Genomic DNA, 17,968 nt, shown 5'->3' on the forward strand with positions numbered 1-17,968 from the left:
TAATCTATTTTTAAGAAATGTTCCTACTAAAATGTAGATTCTAGCGAAAAAACGTACCTAGGTTTTTCCAGTTGAACATTATTTTTAGCTGCAAGCCACTATTTACGATTTAATCGATTTAAATAAAACTTGCCTACTAAATTATCCATTTGCATATTGATCGTAGCGAAAACACGTACGAAAACGACGTACGTTTTTTTGTTTTACTTTTTAAAGGCACAGGTCACACGTTTTTCATCAAATCTATGTCGTACCGTTTAGGTTTTTTGGCTAATTGTTACCAATCTTGAGTATCACTTTTTTTGCGCCATAATGAAAAAGGCCGTTTTTGGAAATTTTTGATTGACTCGAGCGTCTTTAAAAATAAAAATATCAAAACGTTCCAACACAGATATTAAGATTAATAATTAATAACAATCTGACTGGGAACAAATCAAATTATTTTATTGAATATTTTTTTGATTTGTTATTTAATAACCTAACAACAAAATTAAAATTTTGAAAAAACTCCCGACCGCGACATAGTGGACCGATTTTCATGAAACATGGCTAAGAACACTCCCGACTAACTCAGCTTTCAGACAAAAAAACTAAATTTAAATCGGTTCATCCGTTCGGGAACTACGATGCCACAGACACACACACACACACACAGACAGACAAACAGCCAAATAGACAGACAGACACGTCAAACTTATAACACCCCTTCGTTTTTGCGTCGGGGGTTAAAAATAGTCTTTCGCTATATCGTAATGCTGCAAAAGGATTCATATAGGAGGTGCAAGCACTAATTGTTGCCTTGGGCCTTGTCGTTTTTTCTTTCGTGTATGATGTCTATTTCAATTTATAAAATAATCAATTTATAGAATATTCAAAAACTAGGGAGGAAATAGTGGAGAGCGTTGGTATGGAAATTGAACCGTCCTGTATCGTCTAAAAAATATAATCGATTGTCGATTTAGCCCCGCTCCCCAGCTGCCAGCTTGCAGACCTGAGGTTGACTATGATAAGAGAAGCATCTTAGCAGGTTGCCTCAAGGGCCTACTCCAAAATCCTGCCAGATTTCCGTCCATAGTCCATAATAGTGCGTAATTTTATTTTCACGAATTTATCGGATTCGGATCGGACGTAGTTCGAAAGCGCTCTATTTTTAACGTAAGTACGTACCTATCGTCATATTCAGATAGAACGAATATTTTCTTTACCTATGTATTTACAAATTGTCAAATCTTTTGGGAATTACATAAAAGTCATAAAATTATTTATTTAATTAAATTTTGAAAAAAACCCCCGATCCCGACATAGTGGACCGATTTTCATGAAACATGGCTAAGAACACTCCCGACTAACTCAGCTTTCAGACAAAAAAATCAATCTAAATCGGTTCATCCGTTTGGGAGCTACGATGCCACAGACAGACACACACACAGACAGACAGACAGACAAACAGACAGACAGACAGACAGACAGACAGACAGACAGACAGACAGACACGTCAAACTTATAACACCCCTTCGTTTTTGCGTCGGGGGTTAAAAATGTTATTATTTAAATCTACCCATCGATGTACCCATTGCGGAAATATAAATTAGAGAGGCACTCCATAAATGTCAATAAACCTTTAATTGCATGATTTTACTTTTTTTAACAATTTACAGATATATGACACCATGGTGGTATATATGCTGAGCACTGGAAAAATAATGAAAAAAACCGGCCAAGAGCGTGTCGGGCCACGCTCAGTGTAGGGTTCCGTAGTTTTCCGTATTTTTCTCAAAAACTACTGAACCTATCAAGTTCAAAACAATTTTCCTAGAAAGTAGGGATGTACCGACTAGTCGCCGACTAGTCGGGAAAGCCGACTATCCGGCCACATTTCTAGTCGGCGATTAGTCGGCGACTAGTCGGCAAAAAAGGCCGATTAGTCGGCACTTTATTACTGATAGAAAAACAGTACAAAACTAAATTATCAGCTGAAAATTATGGTTGCATTATGTACCTATTCGTAAAATTCCTTTCTTTGTCAAAACAACAAATGTCTGTAATCATCACAGAAATAAATTTCCTACCTAGGATTATAGATTTCATAGGCAGGATCACTACCCACTGCTTGCCAACCAAGCTGCTTGTTAAAAATGGAAAATGTATATAAATATTGGCATGAACCTTTGAACCTATAAAAAATCATAAAAAGCGCGAACGAAGAACCAAAAATGACATTCAAAATGTGAATTTAGTCGAAAATTATGTTTTGGCCGACTAGCCGACTAGTCGGCCGACTAATCGGCCACTCAAGCGCCGACTAGTCGGTAGTCGGCCTAGTCGGCCAAATCAATAGTCGGTACATCCCTACTAGAAAGTCTTTATAAAGTTCTACTTTTGTGATTTTTTTCATATTTTTTAAACATATGGTTCAAAAGTTAGAGGGGGGGGACGCACTTTTTTTTCCTTTAGGAGCGATTATTTCTGAAAATATGAATATTATCAAAAAACGATCTTAGTAAACCCTTATTCATTTTTAAATACCTATCCAACAATATATCAAACGTTGAGGTTGGAATGAAAAAAAATATCAGTCCCCACTTTACCCTAATAAAACATTTTTTTCCATTTTTTATTTTTGCACTTTGTTGGCGTGATTGATATATATCTTGGTGCCAAATTTCAGCTTTCTAGTGCTAACGGTTACTGAGATTATCCGCGGACGGACGGACGGACAGACAGACATGGCGAAACTATAAGGGTTCCTAGTTGACTACGGAACCCTAAAAATCTATCACCATTTTTTTAATATGAAACAACGTAACTAAAAAAAGATGATTTTTAATAGCATATTGAAAAATTCGAATATTGCTTAGTATTTTATCGTGAAAAACTGTACTAATTCTACTATTGATTCAATGTTTGTGATGCTTGGAAAAAATCCATCACCAAGTAAAGAAGGGTTAAATATAAACGACACGAAGTTTAATTCGAACACAACAGTTCACAATTGCGAGCAGCGGTGACGCACCGCCAGTTTTGGCGGCGCGGCGACGCGCCGCAAAAATTCTGCGTTGCGGTGCCGCGCCGCGAGTTTTTGCGGTGCGTCGACGCACCGCGAGTTCTTGCGTCGCGGTGCCGCGCCGCAGATTTCCTGCCGCAAAAACTGGCGGCGCGGCAACGCAACGCAGAATTTTTGCGGTGCGTCGCCGCAACGCGCCCATGTGGCCAGGCCCTATAGCAATAATAACTCTTGTTACAAACTTCACGACGCACCGTGCACCGTCGAAAAACTACCCTCGCACACAGCGAATACATGCGAAACTGGGAAGTATTGGATTGGACAGTCTGTGTTGACGTGTGTGTGAAATGACGTCAGTGCAGAGGACATCTCGTTACGGCAGTGTTTATGGGTGTATGGAAAACAGTTCACATTCGTCAGAATTGCTAGACATCCAGGAAAATGCCGACCGCGTCGCCCCTGTCGGATATTTACATACTACTCAGTAGTTAGTCGTCCTTATACTGTGTCGCCAGGGTAAAGGCTTAACGTGGGACCAGTTCCAGGAGCTGTTTAAAATGCGAGCTAATTCCTAACCTAGAAACGTGGTAGTAAGGTCACGTGTCTAACCTTGAAAGCAGGTGAGTGATGCATTCCATTATGTTATTTGGTGAATTGTGGATTCCTATTTGAAATGTAGAAACCTAACTCTGTTAATAAACTTTCTTTCTTCTTTCTTTCTATTTGTGGAAATTTTGAGAGTACACTTGGTGAGAATGAAAACAATCATCTCTCTCAATCTCAATGAATCTCTTATTGAAAACGTAGTGATTATAAAATTCCAAAAATTGTAATTATTGTTTGTGTTAATGAAACAGCTTTTTATTCTGATTTTGTTAGTTTCCAAGATCAGTATTCTATAATGTTTCTTAGTTTATAAAATTTGAAGTGATTGCCAGTATTAGAGTATTACCCCTAAATTTGTGATTTATCTCAAATTGTTCATTGAGTGAAAACAGAAGCTACGCATATGAAATTTTATGTTGCAGTGTGCTACAGTCAAGTCTACACAACGTGAGGTATCTAAAGTCGCGTGTACCATCACGCGAGTACCACAGACAATGCTCAGCACTGCATTTCTTGATCTGAAGGATGAAATGTGATCTGGAGAATGGAAAAAAAGCGACAGTAATGGCCAGCTATGAAGCGACGTCGCGTCGTGATTTCATCTGATGCTGCAGCAGCGATAGCAGTGGCAACTGAAGCCTTGAGTTTTCGTACGTGAATTGGTCATCGTGAGGTCTACGAATAAGAACACACCTTTTGACTCTGATACTTTATCTGGTGAGCAGTTCTCATTTTACTGGGATATTGTTGAGATATTTGTTCTGTTTAGATTGTGAATTCTAAACAGAATGAAACTCATCTGTTGAAGTAAATTCATATTTTTTTTTTGGTAAACATTAGTTTGCAATTGAAGAATGAAACTCGTTGTTTTCATGGTTAACGTAATTTTTATTTTGTACCATATTGCTATGTGTTGCTTTGGCTCAGACTGCGTACACCATTACAATCATTCGTAAACGTAGGAGTAAAATTCGGATCTATTTTTCCGTTTCTGTGCGGCCACGTGTGGGTGGCGTGCGTTTGGTTTGGTGGTGTAATCGGTCGATGTTGGATGCCGTATGGAGGTAGTCCATATTCATGTGATGAACACCGGGTAGAGGTGGTTCATATGTCGCCGTGTGTCAGCTGTATGACGTGTGTCAAGTTGCCGAATGGATGCAACTGTTAGAGCACTGTAACTCATTACCTTGATTCTGATTTAGTGACATTTTGATCAGTGAGATCAACACGTTGAGTTTCATTCTACTATTGTTGACTTATTTTGGTACCTACATACAATTTTGAAAAGGTTTGTTTGTTTTTAACTAAAATGATAGGACAAAATATAAAACTGGTAAAGTTGACTTTTTGGTCATGTTTTTAGTTAGTTTCATAATAAAGAAAAGTGAAAGGCTTTTTTTGATCTTACAATTTTAATTGCGGATTAGAGTCGTTGTTTTGCGAACCGTGAATTTTAGGTAGTTCTGTGACAGCAAACAAATAGGTTAACATTTAATGGGCTCACGATAGATTGAGGAAAATGCCAGATAGCCACGTACCATTTGATGATTTAGATGTAAAGATAGCGAGTGTAATATTGAGAATGAGGATCTCAGTTCGGCTGGTCAGACCGTACCAGAGGCTTCACCGTAGTCGTAGCCCGTTAGAAGTCGGTATCTGCTGTGTGCAGTCCGTGGGTGCGCGATGCGCGGGGAGCTCTGGCGGAGGTCGGGTCTTGCAGAGACCGTAGAGTCACAGGGTTGACTCGGCGATCCCGTGGGGATGCGCGTCGTGTGTGGTTATGGTATAACCAATAGGCCACGAATGAGATACTTGTTTGGATTTTATGAAATTAAATGTGTTGAAGATTTTATTGTGATAAAAGACAACATTTGGTACTCGGTTGTTTTGGCATTGCGTGTAGTATGATTAGTGTGTAATAAATGCTATCCATTTCTTGAAATTTAAAGTTTTGAAGGTTTTATTGTGAAGAATAACTAAATTGGCACTTGCTAATTAAACAGCCGTTTTGGCACTACGTAATAGTGTGTAAATGCTATCTTAAAGTTTTTAACGTTGATCATTTTACTTTGAATTACCGAGTTTCTTTGAGATTTCGTCAGGAGTGACCGAACGGTGTACTTTGCGTGTCTATTATTGTTGCAGAGTAAAACACACGAGGACGTGTGTAAGCGCAGGAAGGCCGTGTCGGAGACAGACCGGATATTGGCACGGATAGTCAATTATAGCGCAGCGCGCGAAGAGTTGCAGCTGGACAGCTGACGTCACAACCAACCAGTTGTCCACCCAACCAGTTGTTGTCCCCATTTCGTGCGCTAGGACGGAGCCGGGATACCTGAGACCCAACACTCTCTTGCGGACCACGCTAGAGACAAGAAGTCTTAGAGCCTCCTCGGAACTGTCCACGCTATAATTGTTCTAAACCAAGTTGTTTACCTATCAGTTATTGTAAAATTGAAAGTGTGTAAAATAAATCGTTGATTACTATCGTCTTCGTCTCAATCCTCGATGACCCAGCAACGCCCCGATGTCTGAAAATGCTGCCAATCCTGACCTGTCCCCGACATATATATATACAGGGTGGCCCATTCAAATCGGTCAGTATGGGAAAGTCTGAAACTATAAGACATACGAAGATTTGTTCTTAGGAACCATGTCACCGATTTTGATAAAAAGAAAAACTGCATTCATACAATTAAAAAAAAAAGTGTACCCAGCTGGGGAATCGAACCCGGTTGTTTTGAAAAAATAAACTTACACTATTTCTATTCAGATATCGTTTGTGTAGGTCTTATTAAGCAGTAAATATCTCTAAGAAACATAATGTCTAAAATGAATAAAATGCATTTTTTTCACATACTTTAATTTATCATAGTAGGTGTTCAAAGTGACCACCGTCTTTTTCAATACAATATTCAACACGTCTAGGTAACGATCTTACTATTGCATTTTGTATCTTCATGTGGTGAATCTGCGTTAAAGTTGACTCTATGGCTACTTTTAGGTCTTCAACGGTGTAATAGCTATTTTTGTACACTGTTGTAAAGATGAAGTGAACTTGCTGAATATTGTAACGGTGGTCACTTTGAACACCTACTATGATAAATTAAAGTATGTGAAAAAAATGCATTTTATTCATTTTAGACATTATGTTTCTTAGAGATATTTACTGCTTAATAAGACCTACACAAACGATATCTGAATAGAAATAGTGTAAGTTTATTTTTTCAAAACAACCGGGTTCGATTCCCCAGCTGGGTACACTTTTTTTTTTAATTGTATGAATGCAGTTTTTCTTTTTATCAAAATCGGTGACATGGTTCCTAAGAACAAATCTTCGTATGTCTTATAGTTTCAGACTTTCCCATACTGACCGATTTGAATGGGCCACCCTGTATACAGAGTGGGGCCTGTAACAAAGGCGAAGAATTGAACTCTAGGCTATTCTCCTTATACTGATCAACATTTGTTCGGTGACTTTTAAAAATAACTTGTATTTTGATTTTTATCACCATTGAAAGTTTTTTCTAAGAGGTAATGTATTGCAAATTCTGTTAAGTCTAAAGTGTGACTGACAACGTCAATGACAACAATAATGGCGTACATTGAAGCTAATATTTATTTTGTATGAAAAATTAAAAATTTAAAGACTTCATAATTTTTAAAAGTCACTGATCAAATGTTGATCAGTATAAGGAGAATAGCCTACAGTTCAATTCTTCGCCTTTGTTACAGGCCCCACTCTGTATATATATATATATATAAGTAATACAATACAACGGATTGTTTTTTTAATGCCCTGCTGAGATAGTGAAGAATTAATACAAGTCTTTTATTTATTATTATTATCAAAAACATATAGAGGTATAACTCCGTATAGACAAAGTCTAAGGAAAAAACGTACCTCAGTACCATACAGCAAAAGGTACGGCGGCCTAGTAGCAGGGGGAAATTAGCTAAAATTACGGCATAATTAATGGAAGGTTTTTTTAAATTGAAATATGTACATTATCGACCGAAGTTATTTTTCATCAACCCTCCCCACTCCTCCCTCCTCTGCGTCACCCCTCTACCCTCCCTTAAAGTGCCGAAAATGCGGTTTTTCTCGATTTCTGACAAAACTGTTGAAGATACAGAAAAAGCGCGTAGGAACGAAGTAATCCTTAATAAATTTACTACAAATCATTCATTAACACTTTGGTTCTAGCACTTATAGTTTACGCGTGATCCGTCACGAAAGTTGGTCCTTTGCTGCAATCTTCTTTAGTGAATGTTAAGTTTTCGCCCAAAATGCATACGAAATCGTCGAAATTTGTTTGATATAACTAAAATATTGTAACTCATGACTAAAATAAAATTAAGGGGGAAAAATCACTACCATGGGTGGAATTTCCAATATGTCTTGGAATTCCAGTAACTATTTAAGACGTAATATTTTCACGGTAGTAGTCGCTAGGAGTACCATTGATCTATATAGTGTATCTATGATTGGGGATGAGCTTTTGGTAGCTGTTGGTAGAGCCCTGGAGTATCAATCCAGTAGCCGTGAGTTCAAGTCCCACCCATGGTAGTGATTTTTCCCCCTGAAATTCATTTTCAGTTTATAATATTTTAGTAATATCAAACAAATTTCGTAAGCAATTTGGGAGAAAACTTAACATTCACTAAAGAAAATTGCAGTAAAGGACCAACTTTCGTGATGGATCACGCGAAACCTATAAGAGCTAGAACCAAAGTGTCAATGAACGATTTGTAGTAAATTTACCAAGGATTACTTTTTTCATACACGCTTTTTCTGTATCTACAACGGTTTTGTCAGAAATCGCGAAAAACCGCATTTTCGGCTATTTAAGGGGGGAAGAGGGGTGACGCAGAGGGGGTAGGGATGGTGAGGGTTGATGAAAAATAACTTCGGCCTGTAATGTACATATCTCAATCAAAAAAAATCTTCCATTAATTATGCCAACATTTTCATACATAACTTTCCAGAAGTGACGGACTATAGATGACATTACACCTTTGGGGAGTTTGGGGTACGCTCAGCTAGATGGCACTAATATTAATATTTGACATTTTAAAACATATCAAGTTAAGAATATAGTCCAAATTGTCAAAACAGACAGAGGTTCAAAAGTTTTAAGCCCGTGTTAAGAGATGGCAGTCTATGCATTGTGAGTACACATTATGCTTTGACAGTAACTATATAATCTTGATCCTCTTTGTTATTATAAAAAGTCTATCACGTCGATAAATGACGCATTAGACATCAAAAATTAGAACTGTTATAGTTAGTACTAAAAACATTTTAGACACGTATTTCTTATAATTTAAATTTAGTATAAGTCAAGTCGACACTTCGTTTACCAGTTTGCGGTAGTAACAGCGACATCTAGCGAGTAATTCAATAAACTTTTTCAACAAAATCTTTACCGTAGAACTAAGTTACTTCCTAACATATTAAATGGTTCTTGCTTCCTAACTACAAACCATGAAGGATACAAACAAGCAAACACAATACTTGACAGTAAGCGATTGCCGTCTCCCATGGATGTAGCAATAGTAACGCCAGAGGGACTTGTAAGTACGTTGCTGGCCTTTAACTCTCATCTTGAAAACATATTTTATTAACTGTTGTTTCATAACAGAAACCCTGTTATAATTAATCTATGCCTTCACCAGTTGGTGTAGTGGAAAGTAGTATACTGACCGGTGGCACAGTCAGCGCTCGCGGGTACGCAGCGACCGTCGCCGCACATTCGCTCGTCGTCATCGCACACCGACTCTGACGAACGTCTGCTGCCTGTAAAAATATATATATCATCATCCTCCTTGCGTTATCCCGGCATTTGCCACGGCTCATGGGAGCCTAGGTGCGTAGCCGAATGGCACAAACGCTCACGAAACGAAACGCTCGTAGATATCTATCTCTATCGCTCGTACGTATTGGCGCGACAGAGCCAGACTAACTGGCGCGGCGTATCGTTTTCGTTTGGCGTCGGAGAAATGCCATTCGGCTACGCACGCTGGGGTCCGCTTTGACAACTAATCCCGTGATTTGAAGTAGACACTAGTTTTACGAAAGCGACTGCCATCTGATCTGAGCTTCCAACCCGAAGGGTAACTAGGCCTTCTTGGAATTAGTACGGTTTCCTCACGATGTTTTCCTACACTGAAAAGCAAATGACAAATCGTCGGGGATAGTGCAATACCGCGTAACTAATAAAGTCAATAAGCACAAATTTCCTTGTAAATTGTTCCCGTGTTGAACTCTGTGTTTTGGTAGATATGCGGTATTGCACTATCTCCGACGACATATCATATGACATATCGCACATAAGTTCCGAAAAATTGGTACGAGACGGGATTCGAAACCCGCGACCTCCGTATCGAAAATCGCTCGCTCTTACCGCTAGGCTACCAGCGCTTTTTTCTGTAAAAAAATAAAATACTGTATATATATATATATACATATATATATATACAGTATGTAAACTAACGAAAACCATTTACTGTAACCCGTAAATGTCCAGGTAATACTGAGAAACTTTTACTATGGGATCAACTCCGAAATCACGTAGTTTTATTTTATAGTAAGCACGGTGTTTTCACTCAAAGGAAATAGTAAATCCGATATGATCCGATGTACTTTGGATATACTTGGGGAACACGACAATAGAGGGCGTGAAAAACAATTGAATTATTCTATAAAATCCTGTCTAATCTGTGATACCAATTCCATGTTTCCGTTACGCGCAATTAACAAAATAAAAGATATGACAAAAATAATGTTGTATTATTTTTAACTAGCCTTTTAAAATGTTATTAATTATAATTAACAAAAAAAAACAAATATTATCTAAAGTTTTTGTTCTTAAATTGGTCCGTTTTAAAATCTGAAGGTGCGAAACTTTTATGATAAACTTTAAAAAGAGGCATGGAACGGAATGTTTTTTTTTTCAAAGCCGCCATAACGCCATTATTTCAATTCTTCACTTTCTTGTGATGTTCGATGCTTTGCTTTGCTAGAAAGAACTTTAAAATTATGATGTTGAACTATACAACGACTGTGCTTGCCCTGGACTCCGATAAATCTGCTTTTTTGTGAATATACCGGCTCTGCTCAACGGATTTTGATTTGCTCGTTAGATTCGTTTGTCGTAACAATGGTTATAAGTGCTGTGTGTTGTGTACTTAATTGCGGTAAAACGCGTAAGTATTTCATCTTTTCTAGCTACGAGTATAATACATAAATCTAGAATAAAAGTCTGACCTCGTTGAGATTCACTTCACTTATTTTTTTTTATTTTTTTATTTTATTTCAAAACAAATTACACAGTATTACAGTGAGACACTAAGGCACTGTGCAATGCATAAAACATCATACTATATTGTTAATACTTAGTGTAATAACGTTAACATAATAAACTTAATAACTAACTGAAGACACTCGATCATCCATCGCTTCGCATAACCTCAGACATTCATCACATAAGACCTTCCATCTACTGGCAAAAACGTCACAGTCAGGTGCTGATTTGAGAAGCGCATTAAGGTACTTCAAAACGCGAACTAAGGGCGAGTTCCTGTACGCTACAGTGCGCGCTTTGGGAACTGCTAGCAAGTCACGAGTACGCGGCCTAAAATTGAATAGCGTTTTAGACTGAGGGGGTACCAGAAGACGTACCAGTTGCGAGACCAGCTGCGGACAGTCTGAATCTCCACGTATTATTCGGCATGCCCCGGTCACAAGAGCATAATTACGCCTCACTTCCAGGGAGTTAAAACCTAGAGTGCCGAGCAGAAATTTTGTCGGGTAAAGGAAAGGATAAAGCCCATAAATTTTCTTATATAAAAATCTCAAAAAAGCCTTTTGGATTTTCTCCAGAAGCAAGATGTACGTGACCTCGTGGGGGTTCCACACTACAGACGCTGCCTCCAGTTTGCTCCTAACCAGAGCAGTGTAAATAAGTTTTATCACGACGGGATTATCAAATTCCCTGGCGTTACGGATGACAAAACCCAATCTCCGATAGCAGTCGGTAGCTAAGGCTTTTATGTGAGCATGAAAATTGAGGTTTTGGTCAAAAGTGACACCCAGGTCCTTTACAGTATCAACACGTTTCAATAGATCCGTTCCAAGCCGGTAAGTGAAAGATAAGGGGCTACGTGCTCGACTAAAGGACATCACAGAGCACTTCTCAGGGTGAAATAGCAGCCTATTAGTGATACTCCATTCATGGATCCGATTAATATCGTCTTGGAGAGACTCGAAGTCAGATAGTTGCTGCAGGCCATAAAAAAGTTTTAGGTCATCAGCGTAAAGGAGACATTGGGCATTTTTAACGACTGAGGACAAGTCATTGATCATGACGCCGAACAGTAGAGGGCCTAGAATTGAACCCTGGCTCACTCCGGAGCGAGTGAGATAGGGGTCAGAAACGAAGCATCCGTGCTGCACATATTGTTGCCTGTCGCGTAGATAACTGGCAAAAAACTTAAGTAGTTTAGGAGAAAAACCAATGATACATAACTTTCTCAGTAGTATGTCGTTATCTACGCGATCAAAGGCTTTCCTAAAATCGAAATACAGCACGTCAACCTGTATACCCCCATCTAAATGCTCAGACACAGAGTCAACCAGGGTTAAAAGGTTTGTCTCAACTGACCGCCTAGGCCTAAAGCCATGTTGTGAGTCACAGAGATATGGCTTTATTTGAGAGTGTACAAGATTGTTTACGATTGATTCGAATAATTTAGCAATCGAGGACAGAATCGCAATTGGACGATAATTTTCAACCTTGGCCGTATCGCCCGATTTAGGGATCGGCCGAACCCGTGTTAATTTCCACTGGTTCGGATACTCCCCAGTGCGCAGAGCAAGGTTAAAAATATGAGATAGCGGCTGTACTAGCCAATCTTTGCAACCCTTGAGTATATAAGCCGGAACGGCATCCGGACCTAAGGCGCTTTGAGGTTTAAGACGCGCTATGCCTGATTCAATATCTTTAGTGGATATAGAGTCTATGTGAATTAAGTTAGCAGAGGTCGTCCCATCTTGCTCAGTAGTCTTAGTGTGGTCAAGTAAAGGTACGTCAGGGAGGAAAACACTCGAGAAAAAGTTTGCAAAAGCCTGAGCAGCATCTGCATTCTCATAAGATTTTCCATCAAAAGACACCCGGTTCTCAAACCCACCTTTGGATTTAAGGTTGTTTATGTGTTGCCAGAAAGCTTGAGGATTACCTGAGATATTAATCTGAATTCTGCTAACGTAATTATCATAAGCTCCAGATATTCTAGATTTTACATCAGCCCTAAGTTTAGAGAATCTGGCATAATCCTCCCTGTCACCAGTGCGTTTCCACATGCGGTGAAGCGAAGCTTTGCGTTTAATGTCCTTAATAAGATCAGATGTAAACCAAATAGGATACTGTCTACTGGGTTTGCTAGACCTTGTTTTCCTAGGTATACAAGTATCGAAAATTCTGTATATCAAATTGTAAAACAAGTCCACAGCAGTATTGACATTTTGGGCTTCGAGAACGTCTACCCAAGACGCGTTTGCAATCAATTGAGCAAAAAGTTCGTAATTGCCTTTAGAAAAATTCCAATCGCGCGTCGTATCAAGGTTACTGGGGGCGATCTTTAGAGGAATGCCTACGGTTTTTCTGAGCGGGATAGAAATTTCAAGGGGTGGATGATAAGAGTCGGCATATGGGACTAGACCACCATCAGGGGCCTCACAAACTGCTACACTATGAACGCGCTCTCGCACCAGCACCACATCTAACACTCCCCCATGCGAATTTAATACTTCATTCATTTCAACAAAACCACAGACTGTAGTAAAATAACAATAATAGCTCAGGACATTAGTCGAGGCATATTTAGGATTAAGGTTTAGGTCACCGACAAGAATGACCGGACCAATAGAGTCAATGAAAGATTCTATTTTCTGAAAAAACGACATGTACACCTTTTCGGAAGAGGTAGGTGGAATGTATACGGCACACAGATAAAAAAGTGTATCACTTATCACAAAAGAAGTCCACAGGTCCTCCCCGTCAGCAGTTTCAAACTCCCGTCTCCGTTTTAAGCTTATACCTGGCCTCGCAGCAACCAGTACTCCTCCTCCCTGTCGACCGGTGGCACGATCACGGCGTAGTATACTCCAAGCATCTCCCACTAGCTCGGGGTCCTCTACAGATGCCGACAACCAGGATTCCGTGGCGACGACTATATCACTTTCGTGAGCAAGAATACAGTGCTTAAAAACTTTAACTTGGTATTGAGACCTCTAACATTTTGATAGGTAATGGTCACAGTGGGGCCGTCAGTTGGCGCTTGTGGTTCTTTTGGTTTCCTTAGCTTGCTTTCGAAAAAACCACATCTTTACCCTTGCATTATCAGGCCATACTTCCGCGGATATACACTTGTCATAGTAAGCGGCAGGAACTCCCAGTTTGTAGGACTTGTAGTCGCCTTTGGATTGCAGCTCCTCCACGGTACACGTGCTCTGCTGACAAAGCTGTTGCAAGTACTCCCGGACTTCATCTACACCGGACAACATATTCCACAGGTGGATGTATTTCCGGCTCTCGACTGCTTTCAGCGTAGTAACATTTGGGCCGCCGGTGCAGCGCAAGGATGTTGGTCGCCTCTCTTATGAAACTGATACAAAATAGTAGGGGAAAGTTTTTCGATTTGAGGCCGGAATTTGATTTCTTTGTCTCATAAAAGCCTGTTATCCTGAATAGCAATGGGATCTATTGCCATATAAAAATAGTTTATAAAAATTACCACTTGCTCCAAATTTGCTCGCATTCAGTATGTATTTTCGCAAATCTATGAAGTTCTAATAAGACCTATCAAAATACAATCTGTATGTTTTTTTTTTCAGGATTAGATAATATGATTCTTCACCAATGACCCAATCCAATTATTGAGCCTGACTGGTTTCGTACCTGGATTTATTCTAATGGCAGTGATGTGTTAGCAATGGAAAACTGTGTCATACTCACTTTAAGAAAAAATATAATACTTCAAGCGGAAGACTCAGTTTTACCCATTTCTCTATTGAGGTCTTGGGGTATGGTAAGTTTTAGCTTTTAAATTTAAGATGTTACAATAATAATTTAACATTTGATGACTGGTCTGGCCTATCAGGTGTTAATCCTACCTGCAAAGCTGCGGTCCTGGATTCAAATCCCGGTATTGGTATTTATTTGTGTGAGCATAGATTTTTGTTCTTATGTCTAGTCTGTTCCGAAAGAGAAGAGTCGTGGAGCATTCATTTATTTTTTAATTTATAGCTTTAATTGAATATACTTTATTATATGATTTATATGGTTGTCTAATATTTCGGAATTAAATTGAATATATTTATATGTATATTTTTTTCAGGAATTGATAAGCAAACCATATTGCTGCAATTTCCAATCAATGTTCAAGAACCAATGCAAGATGATCAAGTACCCAGAGCCCCTTTGAGGAACATCACCAATCAGTACCCACAGGGCGGCTACTAATCTCAGATCTCAGCCGTCAGCTTCAGGTCAGTCAAATGTAGTTGATTCTATATAGTAGTATCAATAATATATTATGTATTCACTTTGACAAAAAATAGAATACTTCATCTGGAAGACTAGACTCGACTTGGTCAGTGCTATTGCAATTCCAGCAATCACCCTGAAAAAGTGGAAAAATTGTTTTTATTAGGGTACATTAGGGTAATATTTACCCATTGCCTCTAACATTTACCTAGTTGTTATATTCAATTCTTATAACATTACTGTTTAAGTACTAATATTTCAGCATTAAATTAGTTAAATATATTATGTATATGTATTTCAGGAATTGATAAGCAAGCAAACCGCATCGCTGCAATTTGCTAGCAATATTCAAGAACCGATGCAAGATGATCAAATACCCAGAGCCCCTTTGAGGAACATCACTGATGTCAGTTCTCAGCCGTCAACTTCAGGTCAGTTGAAATAAGTTTATTCTATATAGTAATATCAATAACATAATGTGTATTTTTCATCACATTTGCTGCTAAAAGGTCTTCTTGCATCTACGTGTACTGAACGAGTACTACATCATACCATTTTATTCCTAAAAGAGGGATTAGAAAAATAAATACCATCATCAGTCAAGCATTTTCGTTGCACTGAGAGAATTTGACTATTAAGCTATAGGTACACAGTATAGAAACAGTCTCGTGTCTATAATTCACTCCAGGTTGTCCTTATCAATATCACCCTAGCCTCCCTGTTGCACAATGCACTATTTTAATATGGACGATAAAGCCCAGAAACATATTTAAAGTTTTGGATGACGTTAAGTTATTTTAGTCACACTTGTACATCAAATGTATGTAATGTATATGAAATATCTAGTACCGTATTTAAGTTTTTTATATTTTTAACTCCACACGACTGCCTAGTGATATCTAACAGCTCCTATATTACAGAATTTATTTCAGGTCACGCGCCACGACACACACCCCGATTTTTAACGGAAGCTAGCAGTTTGGCCAAACAAATAAAAAAACTTACTGAGACAAAAGAAAAATATTCTGTAAGATTAAAAAAAAGCTTATGTGTCTATCCACAAACACATCTTTTCAAAAGGCTAGGCTATTAGGAGTTTCATCGTTGAACATCTTCTCTTCACCACACCCACACACACTCTCTCTCTCTCTTTTCTTGATTCTTTGAAAACTAATAAGAAAGGTCCATTTTATTCATAAGAGTGCAAAGTAATTTGATTCAAATTTTAAATTGAAGTTCTAAACTGCTGGTAGAATGTACCTTTAAGTAATGATTTTGACTTCGGTTACCGCGATAGTTACTCATGAAATAAAAATATGGAAACGGATTAAATCGCGTATAATGAATTTAAAATACATCCCGACGTTTCGAACTCTTTACAGCGTTCGTGGTCAACGGGTGACTGCCCCACCCCGTCACCCGTTGACCACGAACGCTGTAAAGAGTTCGAAACGTCGGGATGTATTTTAAATTCATTATACGCGATTTAATCCGTTTCCATAGTTTTATTTCATAATGATTTTGAATTGGAAATGTTTATTTAATTGTTGAAATGTTTTTTTACAGTTCGTTTATTGCTCGTGTTGGTGTGGTGAAAACTGTCGGTAGGAAACACTGCGCTTGAAATAATTAAGACGTATTAGGAGAAGTAATTCTCTAAACGCTTTCGACTAGTTCTTTCCTGGTTTTTGAAGCTAAGTAGTATCACCATCAATTACGTAACTATAAAACATATTTTAAAATAAATTATTAAAAACTATTCCCCTGCTTCATTGTTTAATTATATTCCTGATTTCCTACTGGTCTAGGCATTGTGTGAACTTCTGTAGCAGTTTCCTGGTGAGAAATGCATTGAAGGTTCACACATGATAACTGTAATCGGGTTCTGTTTGCTCAGACTCAGGCTAAATTCAGATGAACGCGCGGCAACGCGATTTTTTCGCCGCCCGCGCGGTAAAAAATTGTTACAAAATCAAATGTGCTGTTTACATGACCGATCACGAGCGGCAACGCGCGGTCATGTACACAACGCCATTAATTTTGTTACAATCTTAAACCGCGCGGTGAGAAAATCGCGCATCGCCGCGTGTTCATCTGAACATAGCCTCAGAATGCAAAACATCAATCCTATTTAAAAAGCCCGCCGTAAATATGTGGCGATCCATGTCTAAAGGACCCACATGCTTAATATGCTATAAGGTACCTGCAGGCGTGGAAAGTCACATGAAAAGTTGCGGGAAACTAACAATAGATGGCGCTGCAATCGAAAATCGTGACTGATAACTCTATACCATTCTATTCAATATACTCTATGATAGTAAGTATTTCCTATGGGAGAGTAAATTTTTATTTCGCGTTTTGGGTGTTGGTCCCATAGTAAAAGTTTCTCAGTATCACCTGGACATTTACGGGTTACAGTAAATGGTTTTCGTTAGTTTACATACTGTATAGACCGTCAACCAAATCTTGTCACTAGAAAAAGGCGGCAAATTTGAAAAATCGCGGGCTAGCAACACTAGTTTTGAAATTCGGTGGAAGTTCGCGTGTCATTTGTATCTTATCTGTGGAAATCTCCACCCTACCATAAAGAGAAATAACTAGCATATATCCGTCCCTTTTTAATACATTATCTAATTCGTAAGGATGCAGCGAGCCCCTTGAAAAAAAAAATATCTGTGGCTGTTCGACGTACATTGCTGGTTTTTGTTCGTTTCATAGGGATACCATACTTTAGTTTGATGTACATTGCTACTGCCAAAATTTGGTTGACAAGCTTTATATACCTAATAAACAACTACCTGATACGAGG

General features: G+C 38.6%; 1 protein-coding gene and 1 long non-coding RNA gene across 2 annotated transcripts in view; one reads left to right on the forward strand and one right to left on the reverse strand.

Annotated features, from left to right (window-relative positions):
• LOC125238103 (prolow-density lipoprotein receptor-related protein 1) overlaps positions 1-17,968 on the reverse strand; it is a 214,214-nt gene that overhangs the window by 55,902 nt on the left and 140,344 nt on the right. Inside the window, exon 76 of the mRNA XM_048145391.1 lies at positions 9,318-9,410. Within this exon, the coding sequence (XP_048001348.1) occupies positions 9,318-9,410 (93 nt within the window). The remainder of the gene's footprint in view (positions 1-9,317; positions 9,411-17,968) is intronic.
• Positions 10,208-16,423, forward strand: LOC125237745. Its single transcript, XR_007178369.1, has 5 exons — positions 10,208-10,819; positions 14,508-14,701; positions 15,011-15,161; positions 15,461-15,590; positions 16,092-16,423. It is a non-coding gene; the product is annotated as an uncharacterized LOC125237745 (long non-coding RNA).

Source organism: Leguminivora glycinivorella, chromosome 22 (assembly GCF_023078275.1).
Source record: "Leguminivora glycinivorella isolate SPB_JAAS2020 chromosome 22, LegGlyc_1.1, whole genome shotgun sequence".
In the NCBI taxonomy this organism is placed as follows: Eukaryota; Metazoa; Arthropoda; class Insecta; order Lepidoptera; family Tortricidae; genus Leguminivora; species Leguminivora glycinivorella.